Raw genomic sequence first — 18,062 nt, 5'->3', positions numbered from 1 at the left:
ACTCATCATCTAGCTTCAACAATGATCAAATACAAAACCTGTCCATTACAGAGTCTAACACTCTCTCTAATTTCTTCTCTCCGTCCTCACCATAACCAAGCCCATGTCATTTTCCATCTGAATCACTCTAACAAACAATGGGAATACTCACAACTCTTCCTTTTAATCTATTTTCCACAAGGTAGCGATTTTTAAAAAAATGGAAACCTGATCTTGTCAGTTTCATGCTCATTATAACCTTTCTGGCTTCCTCTTGCCCTCAGGACTAAGGCAACACCATTACTATGGCTTCCAAGGTCTCCCACAGTCTGGCCGGCCCAGTCCTGCCCTTTCAGTTTGACTTTGTGCCACTTCCCCTCTTCTCAAGTCACATCAGACTTCCTGCTTCTTAGAATGAGTCGTGTTGACACCCCCTGAGGGTCTTGGCTCTGTCTAGGATCCTCCTGTGCCCAGCTAGCTCCACTCTTTATCAGTCTCCAATACCTTCCCAGGGAAGCTCCCTGAACTTCAGGACAGTTAGGCTGCCCTGCCTACACAGCGCCTAGACGCCTGGAATGCTAGTCACACTGCGAGCCAGCCTTTCTTCTGGACGTAGGCTCCAAGCAGCCTGCTGGGCCCTGTCTGTCTACCTTGCTTACAACCACCGCACTTCCGCATGCCTAGGGTAGCGGCATTCACCAAATACTTCTTAAACGGCTAAACCAGAAAGGTAATGATAATCACAACTGAATTATTACCTTTTATTCCATACACTTCCACTAAAAGGAAAATTCTAATGACCAATTCCACAAAGAGAAAATACCCTTTAGGAGCCTCACGTAACTTCTACTTTGTCATCCTATCTTAAAACAGTAAAGCACATGTGGCAGACGAAGAGGTCTGAGGGCATTAACTCCCGGAGAGCTGGTATATACGAGACATGATTTCTCAGGATCATTTGTGACCAGAAGTGGTATCATAACATTGTCAAAAGAGGTCTATCGGAGTGCGACAGGCTCAAGGGAGCACCTTTACCATTTCATGAACACAAGCTGGTGCTCTCCAAGCCAGCGACATCTGACCAGTCCTCGGAACCTGCTCTCACCTAGAGCCACCTCTGAGGCACATTCAGCACCCACATCTCTTGTGCAGCCGGGACCACAGAAAGCAGATCCGTTACAGGAGCTCTAGCAGTTCTAGGAGCTGGGGCCTAGTCACCATCACACGGCACACAGGGCCTTGCTCGATGCCGTTGATGTCGTCACCTTGAGATCGTTTTTCTTTGAGAAGGAAAGGGAAAGATAGGAAGTCTCACTAATTAACAAACACACACCATGCAATTATTTGGGGGCAGTATAATTCTTCTTCCCCACAAACATCAGCACTCGGTCTTTGGAGTAACTACTATAACCACACAAAACACAGAGAAGCAAAAAGTTCCAGAAAAAGAACAATGACAAACCACTAACTACAGAGAAAAACAGGTAACAATTTGTCAGCACACAGCTTACCCTCCTTGACAGCTACCTGTGGACACGCAAACCCTCGACGGGCTTCCCCCCACTGAGCGTGTTTCTCATGGACTCCCTCCATCACCAGTCTGTGTGCGCGCTCAGGGAGTAAAATTAATTTTGATACTAACTAATGGGGGAAAAAAAAGAGAGAGAGAGAACCAAAAAACTAGGGGACAAATGGGAGGCCTCAAAAGTCTTCTGGTAAAATGGTCTTGCATTTTCTTAATGGGCTTTTTCTACTCCCTCATCTAACCTCTTATGATAAAAAGAAAATGCCAGTTTTTCTGAGAGTGGTTTAAAGTTTAAAATACCATGACAAAAACCTCAGCAATTTAACTAGTGCTCTCTATCCCCATCACTATGCCTTCTGTCCACCTGCCACTTTTTGCTTCAATCATTTCTATTTATCTGCGATCATGATTCTGAGTCACAGATCACAATTAACAAATCTTTAATCTCACCATTTTTGGATTCCATAAACTTCTACAAAGTCCTGGTCCCCGGTATGCAACTGTGGGCTTTCACCTTTGACCCTGGCCCTCATTACTCCCCAGCTTCCCCCTTGTTCTGGCTCACACTACACTTCCCTTCCGTCCAAGGTGGGGCTGGAGTCCCTGTGTCAGCCCCTTGCATGCACTGTCACTGCTGAGGTGCAGAGTGATCAGAGGTGAAAATATTAAATTTTGAAAGTGAAACTAAGTTAGACTTGCCAGGAAGAACTGTGACTTCTCTAAGGGGAAGAATGGTGTTTCAGAAAATAACCATTACATTGGTTCAGAAACAGGAGCAGTGCAGAGGGCAGATAGGCCTGGCTGGGGCTGCTCATCTCAGTGAGGGCTGGGCGGCCGCAGAAGAGCTCGGGGTGGTCTCTAACTGGCCTTGAGCAAGCGGGGGGCACTTCAGGACTTAGAAACTCATGGCAAACATTGCACTCAAGTTTAGTCTGATGTGAGTATAAAGTCAGATTCGGGTAGAGAGAGGTTTCCACGATGGGTCTGGGGTGAAAGGGCTGTAGTCCTCCTCACAGATGAAAGAAAGAAGGTGACGTTCGGGATACAAAAATGAAACAGGAATCTTTTCATAGCCTGGTCATCCTAGACAAAAAATGGACAACTGAGTACTTCTTCTTCTAGAGAAAATGTGTATTCTCTTCATCCCATGGCAAGACAGAAAATAAATCCACGAATTTTTACGTATATGCTTTCTGAACCAATTTACAGTGTATATGCCAGTTTTCTGCATAATCAAATTTGTTGGTTAGACTTACTGTACAAAACTGCTCCCCTTTCTCCTAAAACAGCTCTGTGATCCCTCCTCTTTCTTTGCCACATCGACTGCATCAAAACAGGCATTTTTTTCCTTTTGTTTTTTAAAAAGATGTTTTATTACAAAAAATTTTCGAAAACATTCAATATAAGAATAGTAAAATCAATCTCCATGATCCACCCCCCAGTTTTAAGGGATAGCCTATAGCCATGATAGTCTAGGATTTTCTTATCCTATCCTCTTCCTATTATTTAAGATTTTATGGAGGTGTATTCTTTCTCTTTCGACCAGACAAAGCCAGGTGAGACTCCACATGTAAGGTTCCCTAGCTAATTAATTTTCTTCTCTCACCATCATCCACAGAATGGTGGAGTCAGGACTAAGTTGTCTAAGCATTTTACTCCAGAAGAGAAAGGGAATCTTGGATGCACATAAACTAAACCTAAATCTGCCAGAAGCACCTAGCAATGTGTTACTCTGCTTATTCAGGTATAAATTCATATAAAATTAAGTTCTTATAATTATTGCTAACTCAACTTCTCAATCCAAACGACAGAACTTTTTCATAATTCTGACAAGGTCCTAGATTCACCCCTTAGTCTTATACTAAATAATATGCTTGTCAGAGCGACTTGATTTTATTTTGCCTATAAAATTATGCATTTTCAGAGTGCCCTTTCATAAGCACTATCATTTCCAATCATGAGCCAGCAGCCCCTGAAAACGCCTCCTCCCGTTTGAGTACAAAGTTCCTCTCAAAGCCGCAAACGCACTCTCACAACTTTGTTCCCCAGGCCGTCTCTGCAGCCCAACACCCCAGCACCAGACTGACAGCCCTGCTGGACATCCAAGTGCTTACAAGCCCGCTCTTGTCGGGTTACATTTCAGCTCCGGTTAGCCTAAGGTTACTAAATCCAGATATGGTTTCAAAAAGGACTCTGTGCTTATCTGTTGCCACGTCTGCCCTGAAGACAGAGAGTAATGGAACATTCTCCTATGACCTGATTTATGTTCATTTATGAGGCCCTCTTTGTAGGGCAGCACGATAGCAGCCAGGTTGTTGGGGAATCACGTGTTAGAAATTCAACATGGAACCAACTACATCAAGCATTCATTAGCAAGTACTTACAAGTCTGCATTGACGCTTTTCCTAAACTTTATTTTGGTATTTTGCTATAAACTGGTGTCAAGGGGAACGATAAAGCCATCCGATGACTTGACATTGTATTTACTTGTAAGTGTAGCCTTGCTGACTGTCCACATCACTCGTGCTCTCTTTAGAATGGGCCACTGGGGAAAGCAGTCCCAGTTCTGAACGCCAATAAAGTCGCTCTCCTGAGTTACAGGCTTATTCTTTGCGGTCACGATGGATCTAGGAGCTGATGGTACTTCACGGCACTGACTGTCTTTACTGGCAAGCTCTCAGTGCTGACTGGGAAGAACTGGAGGCAAATTTGTGACTCAGCTCTAACAAGAGCACTAGACTCCACCGTGTGCACTTTGAACACCACCTTACACTTGGCTTTGCTTATGTCTCCTATCCTTATTTTGCGACTCTCTAATTTATTTCATTTATCCTGTTGTCTTTTTTTCTTTTTAAAGATTGGCACCTGAGCTAACAACTGTTGCCAATCTTTTTTTTTTTTCTGCTTTTTCTCCCCAAATCCCCCAAGTACATAGTGATATATTTTAGTTGTGGGTCCTTCTAGTTGCGGTGTGTGGGATGCCACCTCAACGTGGCCTAATGAGCAGTGCCAAGTCCGCGCCCAGGATCCAAACCGGCGAAACCCTGGACTGCCGAATCAGAGTGCATGAACTTAACCACTCGGCCACGGGGCCGGCCCCTCCTGTTGTCTTTTACACATTGTGTAAGCAGCTCTGAATCCTGCTGGGAACAATGGAGGGTATAAATAAAACATAAGTATACTGGGCCCTATTCTGTACAGGGCATTGGCCAAGCTTTGAAGACACAAACATGGATAAAGCCATCCTTGCAGAAGACATTTATTTCAAAGGGGTGATTAGAAAGGCTTCTTGGAAGAAATGGCATTTGAACTGGGTTTTGAAAGATAAATAGGTGTTTAACACATAGAAAAAAGGAACACGTCTGAGCAGAGGGAACTAGGAAGGCAGGGCAAGGCACATGTGAGGAGCAGTGAGCATCCCAGTTTAGCTGAGGGGACAATGAGGACGAGAGGAACGGAAGACACACTGGAAAGGAGACGGCGGCCACCGAGTCAAGGGCTTCTCCTCTTCATCGTCATAACTATCATCATCAATGAATACTTGTAGCTGCGTAAGATGCTAGCACTAAAACTGTTAAGAGTATAAAACTATAATGAGGCGTCACCTTTACTCTGAAGGGACTTACCATCGATGGCCGAGTGACAGGAAACACAGAAGTTAAACACAAACATAAAGTGGCATATGAGAGATTTTTATAAATGTCATAGGGTTTAGGCTGGGGGTTCAATCACTGAGGGCGGGAACACTTAGGGGAGAGCTCCCTTCAGAAGGGAGGATTTGAGCTGGGCTGAAGAACAGGGCAGAGCAGCAGAAAGCAGCGAGGCTGCGTCCCAGGCAGGGATGGCCATGAGTGCTTGGGGCAAATGAGGATAGAACAGTTTCACTAGAACACGAGGCTCATGAAAATGGGGCAAAGTGGAAAAGGATTTTAATATAATATTGCAGATTTACTATTGTAGGAAAGAGATTTTATTTTGCTTTCTTTAAAACAGAGAATAAAGAATGTGGAGTAAAGTTAAGGCATTAAGTAGTATTTTTATTTTTTTTTTTTTAAAGATTGGCACCTGAGCTAACAACTATTGCCAATCTTCTTTTTTTTTTTCCTCCCCAAATCTCCCCCAGCACATAGTTGTGTATTTTTAGTTGTGGGTCCCTCTAGTTGTGGCACGTGGGACGCCACCTAAGCATGGCTTGATGAGTGGTGCCATGTCTGCACCCAGGATCTGAACCAGCGAAACCCTGGGTTGCCGAAGCAGAGCACACGAACTTAACCACTCGGCCACGGGGCCGGCCCCACACTTTTGAAAGATTAAACTACTAAGCATTATGAGGTATGAACAGGAATGGGGGAGACAGAAGATCGCTGGGGAAATGAAGTGATGGGGCGCAGCTTAAGATGGTAGTACTGGGACTGGGAGGAAAAGGCTCGGACAGCCAAGGAAGGTGGCATGTCCATGCTCTACTGGCTCATCAGACGGGACAGAGTGGAGACACCTGCTGCTGATGCAGGGCTCACAGGGGGGCTGCGTGCTGGTCTGAGAGGACTTGGGCCGTGTCCAGACTCAGTAGGAGATCACACCATATTAGATTACTAACGTTGCCATGGGCAAAGGATGAGGGCAGGATGGCACAGACGACATAGCGGCCACCTCTGTGCTAAGGAATGGAGGAGGGAAGGTGTGAGTTTTAAAATGGACCTGCAATACAGTCACTAAACTAGGCAGATGAGGTCAGAGAGATGTGATGAGAAGACAAAAGTGAGGCATTTCAATTCGGAATTCTTGACATCAAGACCAAGGCAGGAATGCCACAGATGCTTGACTGAATGAAAAAGATGGTTTCAACGTCATATGCAACATTTCTTGGCCCTTTGAGTTGTAACACCAGCCAGCATCATGCAGCTAGTTGCTTTGGTAGGTTAAACTGAGACCCCGTACACTGTGGGCTTCAGTGTTTTAAAGGAACACCTGAAGGTACGGGCTCTGCTTTCAAGATGCTCCTCCCTAAGACCTGAGTGCATGGGGCCATCCTCCTCCTCTATTTTAATACAGATTATTTTTCTATACACAGTTACTAGATTGCCAATGACTGAACACATTCGTAGTGCTTTGGCCCATTTATGTAAGCACACAAGATCTTTCAAATTTTTAACTTCCACAAGAGTTTTAATGCCATGTAAAATGTGCCAATTTACCATGCTGCCATCTCTCTTTTTAGTCCAGAAGCCATGCATGGGGTAAACTTGGCTACGAAACAAACTTGCCTATTAAAAACTATTTATCTGATCCTTCCATCAGCTCTAATCCAGTTTTAAATCCATCCTTGAGCATTTCTTTGTGTACAAGGTTTCCAGAGTCCTTCTGGTGCCCCAGTGCAACACTGCGGCACACCAGTTTAGCAGGAATGTCCGCAATCACGAGGATCTCTAAAGGCTGGAGAGATCCCTTCCAAACACACTGGAATCTCGCACAGCGGTGTGGAGGCTGGACCCACACTGACCTGCACCCAACGCCAGTCAGCCTGAAGCCTCCAGGATCTGAGAGGAGCCCTGATCCCGACGCGCCTTCCTGGAGCGCTCACTGCATGTCGGGGCAGGGGCAACAACAGCACGTCTGACAGCAGCACACGCGAGGAGGGCGCCTGCCAGCCACGCTCCATGGAGGAGTGTGGCCAGCTCTTAGTTGGGTGAAGAGAGGGGGACACTGTGAGGAGACTCCTCGTTCCAGTTGTTCAGGGACAGCCTTAATTTTTAAGTCTGTTTTAACTACGGAAAAAATGCCTTAAGAAAATTCTTAAGTAGATTTTGAAGTTTCTAACACAAAAAAATGCTATTGGAATCATATTGCTAATTTGAAACATGTCATAACTTCAGGCTAGGCCAGAGTAATTAGCAATAAAACTGGTTTTCTGACCAAATTGATGGTATAGAATAGAATCATAGGACTAGATAACTTAAGAAATTTTCAGTCCTTAAAAAATCAGTTAAGCAGTGCCTTCTATGACATTTAATATGCTGATTATAAATGATCTTAAGGGGCTGGCCCCGTGGCCGAGTGGTTAAGTTCGCGCGCTCCGCTGCAGGCGGCCCAGAGTTTCGCTAGTTCGAATCCTGGGCGCGGGCATGGCACTGCTCATCGGACCACGCTGAGGCAGCGTCCCACATGCCACAACGAAGAATACACAGCTATGTACCGGGGGGCTTTGGGGAGAAAAAGGAAAAAATAAAATCTTTAAAAAAAAAAAAAAATAAATGATCTTAATACACTTTGATTCAACTCAATTAGGAGAAAATTTCTCAACTTTAAAAACTGGGTTCTCAAAATAATTAAATTCCACTTAAAATTATGTGTAATAATTGTAATTTTTTTTCACTAATTCATGCCATCTCTTTTCTCTGCTTTTTTCCCAGCATTAGCGACTTTTAGAAAACCATTATGGTTTAGGTTACAATTTATCTTTACATTTACCACATATGTGATACAAATTAATATCTAAAATTATTTATGTCTTAGCAGCTGTATTTATTCTTTCTTTTTTTTTCTCCCCAAATCCCCCTAGCACATAGTTGCACATTTTTAGTTGTGGGTCCTTCTAGTTGTGACATGCAGGACGCCACCTCAACTTGGCCCGATGACGGTGCCATGTCCTTGCCCAGATCTGAACCAGTGAAACCCTAGGCCACCGCAGCGGAGCACACAAACTTAACCACTCAGTCACAGGGCCGGCCCCTGTATTTATTCTTTCTTACAACAAGTATTTAAGTACCTACTGTGTGCCAGGCTAAGAAGCTGGTACACATGCTCTTTCTTGAGCTTCTTCAAGTTCTGTGTGCTTTCCCATCATTGGTGAAGACAGGTAGCAGGTATAACCAGATGGGGGAAGGGTGTGTAAGAAACCCATGAGTTACATGGCACTGCAAACTTGTGAGTCAACTGAAACTTCAGAAATAAAAGAATAAAATGGAAATTCAGGAAAAAACTCCTTTTGCAGGAAATAGAAAAAGTATTTGCTTTCCTAAAGAAACATTTTTCCTCACAAGAAAAACAGTTTAAAAAAACACAGCTTCATGAGTTCAACATAAAAAGTTTTTACGGAGGGGCCAGCCCAGTGGCGCAGCGGTTAAGTTTGCACATTCTGCTTTGGCAGCTCAGGGTTCGCCGGTTCAGATCCCGGGTGTGGACCTAGGCACCACTTGTCAAGCCATGCTGTGGCAGGTGTCCCACATATAAAGTAGAGGAAGATGGGCTTGGATGTTAGCTCAGGGCCAGTCTTCCTCAGCAAAAAAAGAGGAGGATTGGAGCCAGATGTTAGCTCAGGGCTAATCTTCCTCAAAGAAAAAAAACGTTTTTATGGAAAAAATCATTATAAACAATGTATTAAAAAAAGAAATGTCTGACTTCTGAAAATTAAGGCAGATACAAGTTTACTAAGCTAGACATAATATTGTTCATGGAGGAAAACCTTGTTTTGATTTTTAATTTCATATTAATTAGTGGCTCTCATTTAAGTAATAAAAGGATTGTTTAGCAGCTTAATTTCCAGTAAAATATAACTGCTGGTAAATAGAGTTTATTTGTGCTGTCTCTTGCTGACAGCTGAAGTTCCCACAAACAGAAACGATATCACTTAGAAGGTGGACTTTGGCTTTTAACTGGCTGTGAAAAGGGAAATGTCACACTTGAGACTCGCTGACAAGTCAGTCAGGCAGCTGACTGTATCCAAAAGAAAGAGCAAACAGTGGTAACTGAGAACCACAGTGCAATTCTTTCTCCACTCACGATATTACTCTGAGTTGGAAATGATGGACGTTAGAAGTAAGACCTCATCATTCCTATGAAAAGGAGAATGCAATTGATACAGTATTTATTTATTTATTGGTGTGAGGAAGATCATCACTGGGCTAACAGCTGTGCCAATCTTCCTCTATTTCACATGGGACACCACCACAGCATGGCTCGATAGGTGTGTGTAGGTCTGTGCCCGGGATCCGAAACTGGGAACCACAGGCTGCTGAAGTGGAGCGTGTGAACTTAACCACTACACCACGGGGCTGGCCCGTATAATATTTAATCTAACTATATTCACCTAGAGCACAAGACCCTTAAGGCCAATCTCATATACAGTATATAACAGTTTACACAAAAAATCAAAGCCTACTTCATTTATCTACTACTCTAATCCATGTCTGACGAAATAACAGACTCAACGCTTAACTCATTTCAAGGAAAGTGGAGTTATTTACTCGGCTCTGCTGCCCATGTGGCTAAAGTGAGTTTTGAATTAATAACTGTGAAAACACCTGACACTACCGAAAAGCTATCTTCATCAAGTTGGCCCCTTTTGAACCACATGTGCATGTGTGTGTGTCTATCAGGCCCTTTAAAAAGGAACATTTAGTTTGGAAATAAGAAAAGTCATCAAATTGTAAGGACAATTTTTAAACGAGTTTTAAAAATTAAACAAAACTGCACACACTCGTACAAACTGCAGTGGTCAGTGACGAGCACCTATGTACCCAGACTTAACAGCACTTCACGAGCATTATCTATTCACGAAAACCCTACGAGGCGCCACTATCATTATTCCATTTTTTTTAAACTGACAGTCAGGAAAAGCAAGTCAGCAGCAGGGTCACACAGTGGATCTGAACCCAGACGGATGTCCCGGGGTCTGGACTCAGTCACTCCACTGTCACAGCACTGCATGTCCCAATGCGGGACTTCATACTCAAGCTTATACTGAAACCTGGAGATCTTCTTCACAGAGCCCACTAGCAAGCCAGTTCCCTTCCATCCTGTGAGTGTGAAATTAATTGTTCTATAAACCTAAAGGAAGGGGCATACATTCACCCCTCTAAAATTTCATAGATGTGGCAACGAGTGAGGCTGCAACCTCCATAATTACAAGTGGAAAAGGAATCTTACAGAGATAACTGGGAAATAAAAAATTTTAAAAACACACTAAAGATACTATTGTCAAAAACAATTAACATAAAACACAATAAAATCAGAGAGACAAAAAGCTTTCTGATTCAGATTTAAGAATCAACTGTGTTTAGAGACTTTTCTTCTCCGTGACTTCTCCAAACACTATCAAAATTAAAGTTCATGACAGGGACAAAGGAGACAACTTACCTGTCTCTCAGAAACACGTGATACGTCTTTCAATGTAAAATTGTTACGTGAAGTACAGACAACCCAGCAGCAATACTCTGCGTACCTCCTGGGGTGCGGGTGGGGGACATGAGAAAAGTGACATGTTTCAGGGTCTTTCCAGGGCCAACAGCCCTGCGGCCTTCAACTGGCAGAGGGGACTCAGACCGAGGTTCCCGACAGGTGCAGCCACCGGCTGTGGGCGCCACAGCCACATTTCTAGGAGGCTTTCCCCTGCTCTTTTTAGGGAAGAGTCTTCTCTCTTCCAGCACAAGGAATGTAATGGTGAGAATAAAAGTGAAAATAAAGGAGCGACATCCTTAATGCCTAAAAAGTGCCAGAGAAGAGTTTATGGAGGTATTTACGAAACAAAGATGTTTGTGAACTTTTTAAAAAGCCAAAACAAGGCTCTCGATGAGCGTTCCAGTGAGCATCTTGCCACCTGGATCTGTGAGACGTATGACACCCGTCTGCAGTTCACGCCTGGAAACGCTTAGGCCCGACTGGTTTTCAATGTGACAGTACTTACATTTAAAGCAGCTTCTCCACACTTTTCAATTGCTGCAAGACCCTGATTATGAATGTGTGTCTCCAGAAGTTTTTTCAGTTCTCCTAGGCCATCCTGGATCCTAGATACAAGATTATACATGCGACCCAAATCTGCAAGAAGAAGCGCCACCTTTATGCACTGAAACAAACTGCGTGTCCATTCCGCTAAGACTGTACTTACAGTGAGATAAAGATACCCTGAAATAAAATCACAATGTTCTCCAATCTTAATAACCAAAAGCACTTAATTACATTGTAACCAAATATTCTGCACTTAGTATTTAGCTGAAAGTAACTATGAAGTTATGCCACTGTAAACGTTTATTTTTCTAAACTATGAGAAACCACTAACAGAATAGAGAAAAAATATTCTTATCAGAAACTACATCTGATGCTTCCTAAAATTCTCAAGATTGAGGTATTATTCATGCCTGACACATAACAGGCACTTAAATATTTATTTAAAAAAAAGTGAATAAACTTAAAGAGTATTTATGAATAGTCAGCCCAACTATACAACTGAGTCACAAAAAGCCCCAAATTCTTCATTTAATATATGTATGGCATGTGGTGATTGACAAAGCCGCAGAAGAAAAATCCTGAATCCAAACACCAACCTTCTGAGTCCCTAACACACCCCAGGGAAACACGAGAGGGTGGGAAGGGAAACACTTCAACAAAATAGCCTTCTTGTCTCAAAGAATTTTCAAAAGAAAAATACTCAAGAAAAAAATCAGGGGTAGAATCATTTAATGTTAAGTGTATGAAACAAGTTACCTTGCAAATTAAACTGAAAAGATGCTCTTCCCCCAAAGCCACACCAAAAACACTCTATGGAGGTCTGAAATCAATGTACAACAAGGTACACAACATGCTAAAGCAATCTTGAGAAGAAAATGAAAGAAAGAATTAATGAAAGAAAGGAAAGAAAGAACAACAAAGGGTTGGCCTGGTGAGGCAGCGGTTAAGTTCACACGTTCTGCTTTGGTGGCCTGGGGTTCGCTGGTTCGGATCCTGGGTGCGAACATGGCACCACTTGGCACACCATGCAGTGGTAGGCATCCCACATATAAAGTGGAAGAAGATGGGCATGGATGTTAGCTCAGGGCCAGTCTTCCTCAGCAAAAAGAGGAGGATTGGCATCAGTTAGCTCAGGGTTAATCTTCCTCACAAAAAGAACACACAACAAAAAAAAACAAAGCTGGAGGTATCACACTTCCTAATTTCAAACATACTACAAGTAATTAAAACAGTATAAAAACAGACACACAATCAACGGAACAGAGAGCCGAGAAATAAACCCACACTTATATGTTCAGTTAATCTACAACAAAGGAGGCAAGAACATACAATGAGAAAAGATAGCCTCCTCAATAAATGTTGCTGGGAAAACTGGACATCTACATGCAAAAGAATGGAAACGCACCACTTTCTTAAACCATATACAAAAACAAACTCAAAATGGATTAATGACTTAAATGTAAGACTTGAAACCATAAAACTCCTAGAAGAAAACATAGGCAGTAAGCTCCCTGACACCAGTCTTAGCAGTATATTTTTCAATCTGTCTCCTTAGGCAGAGGCAACAAAAGCAAAAATAAATAAAAGGAACTATAGCAAACTAAAAAGTTTTCGCACAGCGAAGGACACTATCAACAAAACAAAAAGGCAACCTACTGAATGGGAGAAGATATTTGCAAATCATATATCTGAGAAGGGGTTAATGCATCCAAAATACATAAAGAACTTATACAAATCAGTATCAAAAAAACAAGCAATCCAATTAAAAAATGGGCAGAGGACTTGAATAGACATTTTTCCAAAAAAGACATACAGACAGCCAACAAACACATGAAAAGATGCTCAACATCATTAATCATCAGGGAAATGCAAATGAAAACCACAATGAGATATCACCTCACGCCTGTCAGAATGGCTTTTTTTTTTTTTTTTTTTGGTGAGGAAGATTATCACTGAGCTAACATCTGTGCCTGTCTTCCTCTATTTTGCATGGGGGATGCCTCCAGAGCATGGCTTGATGAGTGGTCTGTAGGTCTGTGCCGGGGATCTGAAGCCATGAACCTCAGGCTGCTGAAGCAGAGTCAGCGAACTAACTACTATGCCACCAGGCCAGCCCCAGAACAGCTATTATTAAAAAGACAACAAATTACAAGTGCTGGCAAGGATGTGGAGAAAAGGGAAGGCTCGTACACTGTTGGTAGGAAAATAAACTGGTGCAGCCACTATGGAAAACAGTCTGGAGGTTCTTCAAAAAATTAAAAACAACTAACATATGATCCAGCAATTCTACTTCTGGGCATTTATCCAAAGAAAACGAAAACATTAACTTGAAAAGATATATGCACCCCCCAGGTTCAGTGCAGCATTATTTGCATTATTTACAGTAGCCAAGACATGGAGGCAACCTAAGTGCCCATCCATAGATGAATGAAGAAAGAACATACAGTATTATACACACACACACACACACACACACACACACACACACACACACACCCCCACAGAGCTGGCCACAAAAAACAACGAAATCTTGCTGTTTGTGACAACATGGATGGACCTAGAGGGTATTATTTGAAGTGAAATAAGTCAGACAGAGAAGGACAAATAACATGATTTCATTCTTATGTGGAATCTAAAAAACCAAAACAAATGAACAAACAAAACAAAACAGAAACAAACTCGCAGGCACAAAGAACAAACTGGTGGTCCCCAGAGGGGAGGGGAGTAGGGGAATGAGCAAAACCAAAAGAGGATTAAGGAAGGTACAAACTTCCAGTTATAAAATAAATAACTCATGAGGATGTAATGTACAGCATAGGGAATACAGTCGGTAACACTGTAATTAACTTTGTATAGTGACAGATGGTTACTAGACTTGTCATGGTGATCATTTCACAATGTATATAAATGTCAACTCACCATGTTGTATAACTGAAACTAATACAATGCTGAATGTCAACTATACTTCAACTAAAAAAGGGAACATACACACACTCATACGTTAATCTTTTAAAAAAATGACTGATGTTGGTAATGGTGGTAACTCTGAGTCTAGAATTTCAAACAATTTCAAAAGTGCAGACTGTAATAACTATCTACACATTTTGAGTCTTAGTGGCTCACCTTCATTTTTGTCAGCATCCAATAAATTCTGAAATTCTGTGTGGAAAATTTCCAGATGTTTCTCAATGAGCACTTGTTCACACTTCCTTGCTAATTCATCTTGTGTGCTCTCATGAAGATAGACCTGAACTCTTCGTTGCTCTTCTAGCAGACGAGCCTCCGCCTGCAGGAATTAATTCAAGTGAATGGTTTGCATTTGTTTTTTAAAGAATTGCTATGTGAATAATGGCAAATTAAACTCACAAACCTGCTCTAATAAAATATTATTAAGAAAAAAAGGGTTGGCAAATGCCAACCATATTTAAGTGGTCACTGATGTGTTCCATTTTCTCTGCAATATACATTTCCGTTTCCAACTCCTCTTTAAACGACTGGGCAAGGTTATCATTATTAGCAGTTCAAATGTCTTTACACCAACTTTCCTCCTTTGGATATGTGGTATTTCCCCTTTTGGAAGTAATATCCCTATGTGACACTGAGAAACCTATGGATCCTCTCCTACACGGATGCCAAGGTAAGAACCACTGCTTTTGACTGAAAGCTACTTGAAGTCAAGAGTCACATAAATATATTCCCTAAAATGACCACATGAAAATAGTTATTAGTAATTAGACTTTTCTTTAAAAACAATTTCAAAGAAAAACATTATGTTCTTCTCTTGCCAATCATTGAATAAGTACCTCTGAAATCTACCAGATTATTTATGCTTCTCAATTTCTTACATTTCCCTTGAAAACAAAGATACAATGTAACAGAGCAGTAAAATGAATAAAAGTCAGTCTATTTTACAGTATATCACCAGAAACACATGTGGGGTGAAGCATCGCCAAGGAACCGCTAAACTATCAAAGCAAGGAAGAAATTTCACCGATCACCTCAAACTGTTCAGTGATCTGAACAAAGAGAGAAGACCTCTATTTTGTATTGTAAAAATGCCAATACTCCCCAAAATGATTTTAAAATTTGGTATAACTTTGGAGAACGCTAGAAGAATTCAACAGGAAGAATAAACATCCAAGAGCCAAGAAAACATAAAATTAAAAAATGACCAGGCAGGACCTGTGCTGTCATGAATTACTAACAATGGCACAATTGTTTAAACAACGGAAGTTAGACCCTTATTGTATATTCTAAATAGAGTTAAAAGTGGACAACAAAATAAACTTGGAAAATATCTGCAGAATGTATCAAAAGGTGAATATCCTTAATATATAATGATCTCTGAAAAATCAATAAGCATCTCTAAATAAAAACATGGAACAGAAAAAGGAATAGACAATTTAGAAATGAAATATAAAAATCTGAAGCTTCTGATAAGTAATGAGTTCAAATTATAGCGTATTTGGTTAATGGAATACTATTATCCAATAAAATACGTACATATAAAATATGTTAATATAACAAATTAGCGGAAAAAAAAAACCAGTTTAAAAAGAAACCTATACATTATTCTAATTTGGTTTTATATACATAAACAGAGCCCCAAGCTTACCGGTTTATGTTATTTGTACTTTCCAGAAAGTCTACAATTAATGTGTATTTTTTTTTCCATATTACAAAGTTATTTTAAAAAACAGTATGAGATCTTTATATGCTTTAACTCGGGAGTTCTAAGTTAAGAAACTGCTGCTTCATATTTAATGTTTCATAGAGCCCGACACCTCAAGAACTAAAGCTGATGAAATACAGCACATGCAAACGAAAAAGCACCACTTTTTCTAAGTTGCACCTGCTTCCTGGAAGAACATAATCACCTTGGGCCATAAAAACTCGCCTTCTCTTAAAAACTTTGCTTTCTCCTACAATAAACTTTCACCCCTTCTCAGATGAAGGTTAAGGCTTTGGTGTCACTGCTGAGTCATTCTCTAGGGGAGCAATGGCTTTCCAGCTCTTGTCCTAGAAAAAGTAGTAGCATTCTACAGACCCTTCCTACAGGAACCGAGAGGGGAAGGAAGAGCAAACTGGTACCTAAGTGATTACAAAACATTAAAGGTCAGCAGGGGGCCGCCATGGTGGCCAGTGGGGTTCGCCAGTTCAGATCCCGGGTGTGGACCTACACACCACTTGTCAAGCCAGGCTGTGGAAGGTGTCCCACATATAAAGTAGAGGAAGATGGGTGTGGATGTTAGCTCAGGGCCAGTCTTCCTCAAAAAAACAAAATAAAATAAAAGGTCAGCAGGGCTTCAGTCATAGCTTATTTTATATACAGGTAAAGAAACTAAGGTCCCAGGTCTCGCATCATTAGGTTTTAGAGGAAGGACAGCCATTTACATTCTTTGCAGATCTGAAGTCAAATAAGCTCTTGATCATCACTTGGCAGATAATTGTATTACAGCACCAAGATCAAATTTAAAATGACCAAATAAAATTAAGCAATTAAAGATTCTATTAATTCTATTAGGATCAGTTCACAATGAAAACACACACCAAAAAACTAAGCAAACTAATGAAGTAAGGTGTATTTTCAAGTTTTTTTTAATGACTTAGAAACCTAGAACCGTCATACGCATTTCTGTAACTCGGACTCGGCCCAATCACGTAAGGCAGTCAGATGCGTTAAAACACTAATGTGGGGCAGGGTTGTTCACTCACTGAAGCCATCCGTAGAAGGAGAAGCCAGAGATTCTCGAATGTTTCCACTAAAATATTCCTAACAACACAGAAAAGGGGACACAGACCCCCAGGGAATTTGCACCTCTAGCCCCAACTGGCTGCTCAAAGTAGAATATTTCTTGAAGGCTCATGTTTTATCTCAATATTGTTCATGAGTTTGTATTCTACTTCCTGATAGAATATTTTAATATAAACATAATTCCTCAAGTTATTGAATAAAATGTGCCACCTTTTATCCTATGGTTTTGCATATTCTCAAGCATATACTGAAGGTTCTGAACCATGTATGTGTGTAATATCAAACACATATCATGTTTGGTTTCTGCCAAGCACCAAATATATGTCATATCTAATAATCAAAAATTATTATCCCCATTTTACAGAGAGGAAACTGAGGGACAGAAGGTGGTGGTCAATCTCCCAGTAAATGGTGGAGTGGGGATTAAGACTAGACTCAAAGTCCAGTTTGAGATGCAAGGCAACGGGTAAGAGGAGAATTGTTCACATGGTTAAATTCCAACTTCACGTTTACAGGTTCTCTGCATTATGGACTTCCAGAATGTGATGGAAGTCATGTTTGTAAGACTAAACTGCATTCGGGCCAAACCTCCAACCCCCAGAAAGGAATCCCCTCTAAGAGAACCAGGATGCAGCGAGCAGTCTGCTCCCATGAAGGCAGGGCTCATGCTGGGCTGACAACATCCAGGCCACTGGAAATCTTTGCTCCTCAAGTTGCCCTTGGTCCCAGGCCTGATTTTAAAGCCAGATTTCCCCGCTTTGGGAATCACTATGTAGCTCTGGCCTAAAAAGCTGGTTTTGTCGCAGCAGAGTACCACCACATTCCTCAGCGTGGAGAACTGAGACAACCGCGATTCATAAGGAGTCTGTTACACGAAGAGGCTCGCCCCACTCTTGTGAATGCGTACCCTGACAAAAGGCTCCACTTTCAAAACAAAGAACCACCACACATTATAGAGTCCAATAAAAGATATTTACGAAAACTACACTGCCAAACTAAAAGATGAAATGAAAGTCAATGCTAAGACTCAAAACAGATTATGTTTCAAAAGTCCATTTGTGAGGCAGCCATTTGAAACTG

General features: G+C 41.5%; 1 protein-coding gene across 4 annotated transcripts in view; it reads right to left on the bottom strand.

Annotated features, from left to right (window-relative positions):
• CUL1 (cullin 1) overlaps positions 1-18,062 on the bottom strand; it is a 113,702-nt gene that overhangs the window by 19,233 nt on the left and 76,407 nt on the right. For all 4 annotated transcript variants that reach the window (XM_070265134.1, XM_023639896.2, XM_023639893.2 and 1 more), the window contains exons 8-9: positions 14,351-14,513; positions 11,187-11,317 (exon numbers count right to left, since the gene is read on the bottom strand). In XM_070265134.1, coding sequence (XP_070121235.1) covers positions 11,187-11,317; positions 14,351-14,513 — 294 coding nt within the window. The remainder of the gene's footprint in view (positions 1-11,186; positions 11,318-14,350; positions 14,514-18,062) is intronic.

The sequence above is a fragment of the Equus caballus genome, chromosome 4, assembly GCF_041296265.1.
Source record: "Equus caballus isolate H_3958 breed thoroughbred chromosome 4, TB-T2T, whole genome shotgun sequence".
Taxonomy (NCBI): domain Eukaryota; kingdom Metazoa; phylum Chordata; class Mammalia; order Perissodactyla; family Equidae; genus Equus; species Equus caballus.
This window is presented reverse-complemented; position numbering and strand designations above follow the sequence as displayed.